The sequence below is a fragment of the Gigantopelta aegis genome, unplaced genomic scaffold, assembly GCF_016097555.1.
Source record: "Gigantopelta aegis isolate Gae_Host unplaced genomic scaffold, Gae_host_genome ctg6338_pilon_pilon:::debris, whole genome shotgun sequence".
Lineage (NCBI taxonomy): Eukaryota > Metazoa > Mollusca > Gastropoda > Neomphalida > Peltospiridae > Gigantopelta > Gigantopelta aegis.
The window spans coordinates 2,126-15,653 of NW_024534969.1; the positions used below are offsets into that span (position 1 = coordinate 2,126).

The 13,528-nt window shown below is 36.8% G+C and overlaps 1 protein-coding gene across 1 annotated transcript; it reads right to left on the reverse strand.

Annotated features, from left to right (window-relative positions):
• Positions 1 to 9,980: 9,980 nt before the first annotated feature.
• Positions 9,981 to 13,071, reverse strand: LOC121366595 (putative uncharacterized protein DDB_G0271974). The gene is made up of 5 exons (XM_041490972.1): positions 12,917 to 13,071; positions 12,181 to 12,297; positions 11,603 to 11,616; positions 11,249 to 11,306; positions 9,981 to 10,301 (listed from the first exon to the last, which is right to left on the reverse strand). Exons 2-5 carry the CDS (start codon positions 12,295 to 12,297, stop codon positions 10,257 to 10,259), a joined length of 234 nt encoding a protein of 77 aa, XP_041346906.1. The 5' UTR covers positions 12,917 to 13,071; the 3' UTR covers positions 9,981 to 10,256.
• Positions 13,072 to 13,528: the final 457 nt, after the last annotated feature.

The window sequence follows — 13,528 nt, forward strand, 5'->3', positions numbered from 1 at the left end:
CGTGTTTTACCAACACCCATCGCTAAATATTGATGTCAATACAGATAGGCATTATGTTCATACCAGTGAATAAATAGTAAAATATCAATATTCAAATGAATTGATTCGTAATTAACACAATTTATACACTCAAAATCATTTACAATTGTTACAAATGGATTATGAATAATATTTACTACAGTAGAGGTACAAACATGTAGCTTACCTTTTGCAGATTGAAATAAATTTTAACAATAGGGGGCTTAAAAATCATAAAAATTTGGCCTTGTTAATCTGGCACATGTGAGGTCATGTGACACGCACCGAATGTTAATTCATCTTCCTCCATTTCAACTTGATTTCTAGGAGTCAACTGGACACGATATTGGTAATTTTAAGGTATAAACAAAATGACTTAGCAAAATTAATGGTTTTAAGGGTTTGTAAAGTTGTGTATTGAGATACTTGTCTGAACTTTATTGTTAATGAAAATGTTTGTGAACTGTGAAGAAAAACCTCACAAATGAATGACAAGCAGACGACAACAAATCGGATGTCGATTGCGCGATCCATGCATGAGAAAAGAAACCGAATGGAGTTGGGAGCATAATGCAGTTAGGGACATTGACGATACCAAATTCTTGAGGCAAGTGAATGGTCCTTTTTGGGGATTGAAAAAACATTTGGGACTATTTTAATGACAATTTAGTGGAAATATTTATAGGGTAAATGCTAATAAAGGTATTAAAACAAAAAATAAGGCTTAAATTTAAAAATGTTTCACTGTGCCAATTGTTTCGGTCTTCTGTAAATTTTTGCTAAACGGAGTTATTTCCCTTTAATGGAAAATATCCATTTTCAGGGGGGGTGGTTGGGGCAATTATTTTTTTTGGTTGTTGTTGAAAATAGTTGTTTAAAATGTATTCCATCAGTACAGCAAAAAATCGTTATCGTTCTTGTCATATTTAGAAAGTGTCCGTGGTCCCTAATTACGGGTGGAGGTGGCAGAGTTAGTAAAAATAACTACTTTATATTATGTTTCTACTGGATCCATATTTTGCCAAGCTATTTCATAATATTACCTGAATATTATTAGCACGATTAAATTCGTTTTTTGTTGTTGTATTGCCCTTCGTACAGGTTTGATGATCGTGCTATCTAAAATTAAAAATGAGTAAACTTTAAAGTGAAAGTTGGGAAGTCACACGTGTAGTCCCGAGCAGGAAGTTAACATTAAATACAACGAATAGCTTAAATATGTATTTCTGAATGCTTAATTTATTTTAGGATTATTTAAATAAAAACTACACATATGTTTAAATTTTGTTACATTTCAGTACCAAAAAAAAGAGCAAGCTGTAAAAAGCAATCCGAGGTTAAACGTCTATTATCTTCTGTCAGTAAATCCCACTTATTTTGGTGGTGTACCGTCTTCTTTTCCCCAATCTTATTTATGTAAATTCCCTTTTTATTTTCCTTTTCTTTTTTTTTACAATAAAATAAAAGTAATTAGTATAAAATAGTACTCTTTTTCAATTACGGGCAGGAGGAAACTCTTTCCCAACCAGTTCCCCACAGCTCGCTCTCGCTCTCTCTCTCTCTCTCTCTCTCTCTCTCTCTCTCTCTCTCTCTCTCTCTCTCTCTCTCTCTCTCTCTCTCTCTCTCTCTCTCTCTCTCTCTCTCTCTCGTTCTCGTTCTCGTTCTCTTTCTCTCTCTCTCTCTGTCATCTCTCTCCTTTCACTCTGATTAATTTTTAGACAGCATAGACATTCAAGAACAATATCTACAATTCTTATAACTATTATAGTTCAACAAATATAGTTAGAAGAACACATATTTCATTTTCTTTTGTCTTTAAAATACTCCAGCTTACGTAATGATGTAAATTTTCTGAGTGAAATTGATGCCAAACACGGGCAAACGCACGACCGGTATAACTGCTAGTAGCAGACGTAAACTTATGATGTTTAGTGAGATAGGCTCCTGGTACTTATATCAGAAACTCATCGAGGTTTACAAAAAGTATTAAATGAACCCCACATATATTGTTGACAAAGTTAAAGTTTGTTTTGTTTAACGACAGACTAGAGCACATTGATTTATTAATAATTGGCTATTTGATATCAAATATTGATTTAGTAATCATCGACTATTGGATGGCAAACATCTGGTCTATCTGATGTACATGTATATGTATATATAGTCTGACATAGCAGGTCTCCAGGCATCAAAGTGCAGGAAGTTAAAGTTAAATTTTGTTTTTATTTAATGATACCACTAGAACACATTGGTTTATTAATCACTGGCTATTGGATGTCAAACATTTCATATTGTGACATGTAGTCTTAGAGAGGAAATCTCCGCTACATTTTTCTATTAATAGCAAGGGATATTTTATATGCACTTTTCCACGGACAGGACAGCACATATCATAGACTTTGATACATCAGTCATGTTGCACTGGTTGTGACGGGTAAAAACTATATCAGAGAATGGGTCCACTGAGGTGATTCGTTCATATAACGCAAGTACCTCAGGCGAGCGTTCAACCGACCGAGTTAGATCCCGCCCCATATTGATTATTCAGAAAGGAGGGCAAAAATAAGTAACATTCCAATACGGAATGGACCAAATCGAATAAATAAACACATACTTCTATTTATCCTGTAACTTACCCATGTCATAAACCCATTTGATATTTACCATTATTAACTCGGTTAATAAATGTTTAGCTGTCAGTGGGTCTTTTGTTTACCAACAAGACTTGTGTACCTGAGCGTAACGTTTTGATGAGAATTAGTTGAAGTGTGTCGTCAAACTGGATTTGTGCTAAGTGCGATGACGGTGAGGCGACCTCATAACTTTGATTTACTAAATATCGTATTAAAATGTTATTTTAGAAGTGTTATGGGATAAATAGAATTCGTCACGAGTGGATTTTTTAATTATTATATCGAAAATATCAACCTCGTCTAGTTAATCTTTATTTGCCTCGACAAGTACCGATTAACATAGACTATGTTGATACTTTCCATGTATTAAAAACACTCGTGACGAATCATCTACCTAGATTGTACCATAAACACTAATGAAAACATGGGTACAACGAAAATAGATCTGGCAACTATTTTGGCTACAAAACGCATTTGCTAGGTCACCCCCACCTAGATATATAACAAATAGAGGATATTTCATGTTTTTTGTCAAATATGATTTATCTCATCGAATGAAATTTGCAATCATATCTCACGAGTCGCGCTTGCTTCTTTTGTTAACACCAAGTAGGTATTTATAGAATTTTATTTGAACACTTTCGAATGGAGTATTATCCTGATTATATTACTCTTGATGATGATATCTTTATTGATAATACTGATATGGAAAATTTCCTAAATGATATATCAAAGCTGGATAATATCGATATTCCTAGAGATAGGCCAAGCCAGGACAAGGCAAGGGTTAATGGACATGGGGCAAAACTTGTACAGCTGTGTAAAGTACATAATATATATATTCTAAACGGTAGATGTGGAAATGATAAAAACATAGGGAAAGTAACCAGCAAAGACTCAAGCCTGATAGATTACGCAATCGGTACCTACCATGTTTTTGAAAATGTAACTGATTTCGATATCTGTGATTTTGACCCACTTTTCTCAGATATTCGTTGTGCATTAGCACTTACATATAAATGCTATACTTACTCAAACACGCATGTTTATATTAGGAAGAATATAAGTGATGAAGTCGCGCCCAGTAACATTCGTAAGTGGATCCCAAGTAAACGAGAGGAATATATCAATAATATCGATAATAACTTAGTTCAAACAATCCTCTTAGTACTGGACGATGAATCTGTTGATATACAAGCACGTGTTAAGGGACCGTAACAAAAGTATATTGAAGCCAGAGAGACTAAGTCACTTAGTCTGGGGGGGGGAGGGGGTTTACGATTTCAATATCTCCATTTAGTCTTTTTATCACTTTTGGCTTCATTTGCTTTGAACTTGAAAATCATCATACAAACACAACCCAAAAGGCTTCAAAACACTGGCCAAGGTATTTATTGTCGACCTACTGCCCATGCAAACCAGGATATCAAGGTGGCTAGGTATGTATTACAGTCAACTCTCGTTATAACGGCCATGTTGGTACCACACAGGTCTTGCCGTTGTAACGATCGTAAAGAGTTGGCTCTCTTAGTATGACAAGTGGTTTGGCAATCATGTGTAACACTAATAAATAATAAAGTAATGAAACAAACAAAACAAAAAACAAACAAACAATTGTTGTTATACATCTTGAGCGTGTTTAGGATGATTTTCTTTAATAAGAGTCACTTCTCTTTTTTCACTTATCGAAATTTGCGTGTGGCGTCGTGTCACAGGTGGGTGTGATATTTTCTCCCAATAAACAGCGCATTAAAACATTTCACGATATATTGTAACTTCTAATTAACAAAAAAAGACTTGACAGGAACAACTCAACTCTGCATCAAGATATTAACAACAATAAAAGTTGTTTAAAAAATCTCTACCTTGCACATCAAGCGCTGGAATAGAGCCGAAAAACGGCAATTGCAACAGCAAAAAAGAAGAGAAAAGAAGCATAAATTATCTTAAATTGCTGGAAAATATGACTTGAGAAATAGGCCAACTTGGAGCTTATGTCATTGGCGTCTGATGAAAGATACCAATGGGCATATTGTCATTGGATGTATAGTTTAATAGTTACAAAGCCTTTCAGAGTGCCTTGGTTGGCCTCATATCACTGTTTAAAAACATTGTTTCACTATGTGCATTCATGAATAAATACTGTGTATCTTTTATATTACTACTGTCTTCCTTTGGTCTTTTCCAAACCTTGTTCTGTAATGTCAATTTGGATGAAGCCAAAGTCAACTGCCCATTTAGTCTTTTTGAGGGGGGGGGTGGGGGGGGGTCAGAATCAAGACTAAGTGACTTAGTCTCTCTGGCTTCAATATACTTTTGTTACGGTCCCTAACCAAGCAGCCGACACGCTGAAAAATCTATTTTTAGACTCGGCAGTCTCAACATTTGGTCAGGTGCGTGCTCGCGCTAACAACCGTGATAAAAAGTCCACTGCTAATAAGCGACCCTGGTTTGGGGTAAGATGTCAATATTTGCGAAGGCAGTATCATGAATCAAAAACATTATACTCAAAACACAAAACAATAGAAAATAAAAAGAGGTTAATTAATGCCAGTAAGTCCTATAAGAAATGTATTTCTAACGCATACTCACAACACAGATTTAAAACTGAAAGGAAAATTAGAACATTACGACTAGACGATTCCAAAGTAAAGTTTGTTTTATTTAACGACGCCGCTAGAGCACATTGATTTTTTATCTTATCATCGGCTATTGGACGTCAAACATATGGTCATTCTGACACTGTTTTTAGAGGAAACCCGCTGTCGCCACATAGGCTACTCTTTTTACGACAGGCAGCAAGGGATCTTTTATTTGAGCTTCCCACAGGCAGGATAGCACAAACCATGGCCTTTGTTGAACCAGTTATGGATCACTGGTCGGTGCAAGTGGTTTACACCTACCCATTGAGCCTTGCTGAGCACTCACTCAGGGTTTGGAGTCGGTATCTCGATTAAAAATCCCATGCCTCGACTGGGATCCGAACCCAGAACCTACCAGCCTGTAGACCGATGGCCTGCCACGACGCCACCGAGGCCGGTAGACGATTCCAAGGAATTCTATAAAATATTAAATGGACCACGCAAATCGTACATAAACGTTCCCCCAGTAAATGAATTCTTCAATTTCTTCAGTAATTTAAACAAGGGCGAACCGAATGAGGATAATACACCCGAATTTAATATGGACGAAGCACTAAATGAAGTAAACAATGACAGTATTATTAATGGACAATTCAGCGAAGATGAAATTTTAAAAGGCATAACACAACTTAGTATTGACAAAGTCGTTAACGAGTACATTAAATCAACCGCAACAATTCTCTTGCCAGTTTACGTTAAACTTTTTAACATACTCATCGAGCACGGTGTTTTGCCGGAGGAATGGCTCAATGGTATCATCATACCAATTTTTAAAAATAAAGGAAACCGCCTATCGCCTGAAAACTACCGACCGATCACATTGCTTTGCTGTTGTTCTAAGTTATTTACATCTATACTCAATAACCGTTTAAATATATTTATTGAAGAAAATAATATCATGAGTGAAGTCCAGGCTGCTTTTCGTAAAGGCTACTCCACAACAGACCACATATTCATCTTACATAATTTGATAGATATCTTGAAAAAAAGAAAAAAGAAGTTGTACTGCGCGTTTGTTGATTTTCAGAAAGCTTTCGACATGGTTTCACGAACTAATCTATGGCAAAAGTTATTATATAATAATATAAACGGCAAATTCTTTAGAATCATACACCAGATGTAAACAACCAACACTCCGGGCTATTTCCATGCAACAACGGTATCCGGCAAGGCGAAAATTTATCACCTGTTTTATTTTCTTTATATTTAAATGATTTAGAAGACTACTTATTCAATCATGGATGTGAAGGGCTTTCCCTTATCCCAGATAATCCCGAAAACCCAATTGACGTTGGTCTTCAACTTATCCGTCTGCTATATGCTGATGATACAGCCCTCTTAGCAACAACTGCATCTGACCTACAGCATACGTTAAACACTTTTTATGAATATTGCAAGACATGGAAACTTAAAATTAATATCACTAAAACGAAGGTAATTATTTTTAACGGTACAGCTAAAGACTACAGACATATTTTCAAGATAGGAAACACTGCTTTAGAAATCATTAAAGAGTATAAATATCTAGGAATTACATTTACTAATAAAAATAACTTCCGAATTACAAAGACGAGACTTAAACAACAAGCTACCAAAGCAATGTATTTTGTACTTGCAAAAGCCAAAGAACATTTTCTGTCAGTCGATTGTAAACTTAAAATGTTCGACTCGATGATCCTTCCAGTTTTACTACATGGGTGCGAAATTTGGGGACATGAGAAAACTGATATCTTAAACGCTGTCCAAATACATTTTTTCAGACATATTTTACCAGTAAAAAAATCGACACCACTATTTATGTTATATGGAGAGCTGGGGAGGAGAATGCCTATCGAGCTAACTATATACAGACGAATGGTCTGTTATTGGGCATGAATTGTATCGGGATAACAATCTAAACTATCTTTCTTGTTATATAGAGCAATGTTATTAGACCATCTTAGCAATAATACCAATTATAACTGGATCACTACAGTAAAAAAATATCCTGAATAATTTAGGAATGAGCGATGTCTGACTTTCCCAATCTTTTGTATCAGTTAAGGTCCTCTCTCAACAAATAAAAAATAGACAATATGACCAATATTTACAAACATGGAGTAACGAAATAGAACTCTCACCGAAAGGCACTACATACAGATATTACAAAGAACACCTCAGTCTATTTTACTATTATCCCTGAAAAGATGTGGACAATTATTTTGAAATTCAGATTATCTAATCACTATTTGCCTATTGAAACTGGACGCTGGAATAGCATACCTAAGAAAGACAGGCTATGTAACCTATGTGATGAAATATACATTGGTGACGAATACCATTATATTTTCGTCTGTAAATATTTTCATGATTTCAGGGTCCAGTTTCTACATCCATATTATTATACACGACCAAATACTTTCAAATTCAAACAACTCATGAACAGTAAACGAATCAGTGTACTAAAGAATTTATCAAAATTAATAAATGTTATTACTAATATCTTTAAACGCTCAAAATGCACCCAAACTAACAGTATTTAAGGATTGTACTGTTTATACTGGAAAATAACTTATTTACTGCATATATTGTCAACCACCATCTTGTCATGTGTATATTGTGAAGTGAATGTGTGTACATATATACATTTATATTGTAAATCCCAAATTCTTCATGTATATATATATATGTTCCTTTATATTATGTAGCCCTCCTATGCCGTTGCTGAACGGCCAGAGTGTAAATAAATTCTAAATTCTGTTCTGTTCTGTCACATATATTTTTGAAACCCAACGGTCTACTTCTTTGAGATAATAGGGGCTCAAACTCTCACAGCAATACATTAAAATGGGACAAATTAAGCACTGAAATAACTTTAAGGCTGTCGATATCTTGTTCCGACAAGGTGATTGGTTTGTTGCACTTTCCAGTAGACAGGCAAATACGTACCATGGACTTTGCTATATTAATTATTTCTCGTCCCAGCCAGTGCACCACAACTGGTATATCAAAGGCCGTGGTATGTGATATTTTGTCTGTGCGATGGTGCATAAAAAGATCCCTTTCTACTAATTGAAAAATATAGTGGGTTTCCTGTCTAGAAGAACGACAACTGTCACGTGGCTATTTCCACAGATCCCCCGCCGTCTTCATATTCCGCATTTCTGGGAAATACCTTTCCGGAAGAAGATTGCATGAGTGATAACGAAACCGAAAGTAGAAAATCCATGGAAAGATTTCGCAATAATTTGCATATATTACAACGTAAAACTATCCAAGTGGAAAATAAGGAATGCTTTTATTAGGGATTACTCAACAGTTCAAACTGACGGCGTCCAGAAACACCTACACACTTTGCACGTTATGGCCCGAGGTGTTAGAGTCGTAGGATCGAACCCCCACAGTGGACTCTTTTTTAATTTTGGTGTTTTATCGTCCAAACTAGTGCGTAAGTACTGGCACATCAAAAGTCGTGGTATATACTGTCCTGTTTATTATATATAAGACTCTTTCCGATGCGTATCCCCCCCATCTTTCATTTAAGTAGTTGCATGCAGACACCACCCCCCCCCCCCCCCCCCCCCTGCACAAATCCAGGATCCGCGACTGCCTTTGCTGCGTTTTAAATGTGTTGGTAGCAGGTTTCTTCTTTAACATAAGTCGAAATAATTATATTATGACAGAAACCAAACAAATTGTATTCCTGTTGATGAAGCAGCGAGGGGCCTTATATAAGCACTTTCTAATAGTGGCTGGGTCATTGAAACATAAAAACATTTTAAAGGAAAATCTCAGTTTATCCATGTAAATAATGTGATGTGCTTGAATACTGCCCCGCTTAAGACTCGTCACAATGACACACACATACACGTGTACACACACACACACACACACATACACGTGTACACACACACATACACGTGTACACTCAGACACATACACGTGTACACTCAGACACATACACTTGTACACACACACACATACACGTGCACACACACACCACACACACACATATATACACACACGCGCACACATACAAACGCGCGCACACACATACTACTCTCTCTCTCTCTCTCTCTCTCTCTCTCTCTCTCTCTCTCTCTCTCTCTCTCACACACACACACAAAACACACTACCTCAATAACTTTTTTGATTACGCTCTCCGCCATTGCTATTCAGAATGAATGAATGAATGAATGAAAGAATGAAAGAATATTTCATGACACCCCAGCCAAAAGAATTCATCGGCTATTGGGTGTCAAACAAAGGTAATTATATGAAGATTGCTGTTCAGTGTCAAGACGTTTAACGTTTATTCTAATATTTAATCTGAGCTGCTTTGGTTTTCTGGGATGGTTTTTGTTTCGTGATAGGGACCATGACGTCACGGTGTTTAGGACAGAAATCCTAGCGGAATTATCATCTGTAACGAAAATAGTCTGATATGGGGTTCCCGTCCCAACCAGTGCCCACGACTGGCATATTAAAGGTTGTGGTATGTGCTGTCCTGTTTGTTGGAAGTGTGTATAAAAGAACCCTTGCTGCTAATAGAAAAATGTAGCACGTTTGACATCTAATAGTCGATGATTAATGAATTAATGTGCTTGAATTAAATAGTTTTTAAGAAATGAAATACAAGTTCAAATTTCATGTTATGTACTTCTTCTTTTAACCCTTATAACAAACACAAACATGGGTATAAACAAGATTTAGTTTACATATTTTTCTTTATTACAAAACAAGATAAACACAAACATCTTAAAAGAGACTGATAAAGTGACAGTTTTTCGCCATTCTCTACAAAAAGAAATTAAGTATAGATCAGTAATTTAACTAACTCGGAATATTTGTGACCTTCTTGAAAGAGGTGGAATTGTTTTTGCTTTTGGTTTTTCGTACACACACAAAATGTGATTTGCAAACAATGTTTCAATTCTTCTGGGTTGGTTTTCGTTTGGTGAGAAGGCTCATGACGTCACGATGTTTATTCTAGTCTAGTAGTGGGCAGACGTCCGGGTGGATCTATCATCTTTAAAACAAATAGTCAGCTTTTAAAATTTGACATTAAAAAATCAATAACACAAAGACTCTAGAACACAAGGCTAGGAATTTTCCAAACATCCAGAAACTCTGCACATATCTAAGCTTACCAACGAGATGCCTAGAACACAAAATAACGCCTAACATTATATATATATATATATATATATATATATATATATATTATATATATATATATATAATATGAAATAAACCATAAAATATCTGAAATAGGAAATGACTCATGAAATATCCTCATACAAAATAATAATAATAAAAAAAATATAATAACAATAATAATAATAATAATAATAATAATAATAAAAGCCCCAAAAACTTTATGAAATATCTACAAAATTACAACATGAAATATCTATAACATGAATTATTTGCAAAACAAAATTTATTAACGCTTTTAATCATACATTATCCTAGTAATATTATCTGAAAATTTCACATTTCTACACTAATAAAGTGCTCGTCTGGTGTGCGGCCGATCTGGGATCAATCGCAGTCGGTGGAACTATCGGGCTATTTTTCACCACGACCAGTATATCAAAAGCTGTGGTATGTGAGTTCCTGTCTGTTGGACGGTGCATATAAAAGATCGCTTGCTAATAATGGAAATTTTGTAGTCGATTTAATTTTTTAAGATTATAAGTAAAAATAACAAATGTTTTACATCCAGTGTTTTAGTAATATCGTTAAATAAAACAAAGTTTTATGTTTCAATATATATATATATATAGAGAGAGAGAGAGAGACAGAGAGAGAGAGAGACAGAGAGAGAGAGAGAGAGAGAGAGAGAGAGAGAGAGAGAGAGAGACAAACAGACAGACAGACAGACATGTGGATAGCTGTGTGTTCCACCGCTATGATTAGGGTGGGGGGTGGGGGGGGGGGGGCAGGAGTGGAGACTTGAACAGTGATACGCACCTGTCTTTCATCTAGCGCCGCCACCCTTCCCCCTGAAACCACGCCCATTTCATAAGTCCTGAAAATAGATCAAAAGTTGTTATTAAGTACATTTTAATTAATCCGTTTATTAATTTATGTGTGTTGCACCCACAACCCGACTAACACTACTTGTGGACTCGTCCATCCAACCAGGTATTCGAGCATAAAATATTTAATAAAATAAAATGACATAAAACATTTAATTATTTTCGTTCTACAACATATGTTCCGTATTAACTGTACAGTAATGTAAATAGTAAACTGTTCAATTAGAAATGTTATTAAAAAGCAGAAACAGTAGTAAGAGTATGTTTGAATTTAAAACACACGTACCTTTCGTTGGAGATCTGAAGAAAAGAGAAAGAGGAAATTGAAAAAACCCAGCTATTTAAATATGTTAAACTGACATAAAATAAAACTTACCAAGGCACATACTGTAGACGAGGAAGAACTATCTTTAAGACGATAACACTAAAGACAACGAAATGATGTTTTGACTGGGCGAGCCGGACGAGGAGGGGCGGGGCAGGGCGGGGCGGGACGGGACGGGCCAGGAAATACTACTATTGGAATCGTCAAAAAATCGGACATGTATGGCCGGATGGGCTATTATGTTTGAGATGGATGGATGGATGGATGGATGGATGGATGTTTTGATGAATGAATAAATGGATGGAAGACGGATGTATAAAAGAATGGATGGGTGAATGGGTGGATATGGGACGAACGGGTGGATGGCAAGGCGGCAGGCCAGATGAAAAGAATGTTTGGAGTCGTGTGTATGATCAAACGGAAGACGGACTGACAGACGGACAGACGAAGAGGTGGATACAGGTTGGGTGGTGGACTGACGGGACGGTTGAAGTAATGAAGAATGCGTGGACGGACGGACGGACGTGTTCTGTAAGTACCTGGAGCACGGACTGCAGCACGCATCCTCCCGATGAGGACGAGGACGACGAGGACGATGAGGACGATCCGCCGCCACTGGAGCTAGACGAGGACGAGGACGAGGACGACGAACTCATCTGGGAGAAAAAAATAATCAGTGGCTGTATTACGTCATTAGTACGTCATTCACCGAGTATCTCATTTATAATACCACCACTGAGGTATAACTCTGTCTGTCTCTGTCTCTGTCTCTGTCTCTCACACACACACACACACACACACACACACACACACACACACACACACACACACACACACACACACACACACACACACACACAGACACACACACACACACACACAGACACACACACACACACACACACACACACGCACATACACACACACACACACACACACAGACACACACACACACACACACAGACACACACACACACACACACACACACACACACCGCTTCCCTTGTCATGTGTGTTAAACAAAAATGGAAGCAAAATGGAAGCAAGGAATAAATGTTTTATTTAACGAAGTCACTTGGAGTGTTTTAAATCTACTCCCAAACATCTGCCGAATTAACATAAACATGATTTTTCCCGCGGGATAACAATAATATTTCGTTGTTGTAGTAGTTGTTGTAACCGTAGATGTAGCGGTAACTGTTGTTAATGCTATCTCCACATTAAACAAAACAAAAAGTAATATATTTTCAATAAATTGCACAATAAAATTCTTACCTTATAGATAAACTTGTACGTCTGGTCGGCTTGATACTCTAAACCTGTTTGGCGGCCGCAGTGCAGGATAACAGTCGACGTGCTGTCTGCAGTAGCCGGAGTGAAATCCCGATTTCTCGGGAATAGTAATTTCTGCCAGATAAATTATGATAACTCGTTACTGTTTACGTTGGTGGCGTAATCCGTTCCACTGCGATAATCACGTGACCACAAGGAACATAATACTGCCACGAGTGTCTTTCGTTATTTGACATTCAACTTGGGTTCTACTTTAATTGCGATTTTCATTATCTATCGGTAAGTTTTTATTGTTGTTGTTGCTGCTGCTGTCGCCGTTGTTGTTGTCATTGCTGTTGTCGTACGTAGCCCAGTGGTAAAGCGCTCGCCTGATGCGCAGTCGGTCTAGGATCGATCCCCGTTAGTGGGCCCCTTGAGCTAATTCTCGTTCCAGCCAGTGCACCACGACTGGTATATCAAGGACCGTGATATGTGGTATCCTGTCTGTTAGATAGTGCATATAAAAGAGAACTATAACGGGTTTTCTCTATAAGACTGAAGGTTAAATTACCAAATATTTGACATCCAATAGCCGATGATTAATAAATCAATGTG

What these genes read in the sequence shown, in the direction of transcription:
- LOC121366595 (XM_041490972.1), bottom strand. Translation starts at nt 12,297, where the DNA reads ATGAGTTCGTCGTCCTCGTCCTCGTCCTCGTCTAGCTCCAGTGGCGGC. An exon ending in CGGCGCTAGATGAAAGACAG is followed by an intron (nt 10,302 to 11,248) that starts GTGCGTATCACT and finishes TTTGTTTTAAAG; the next exon opens with ATGATAGATCCACCCGGACG.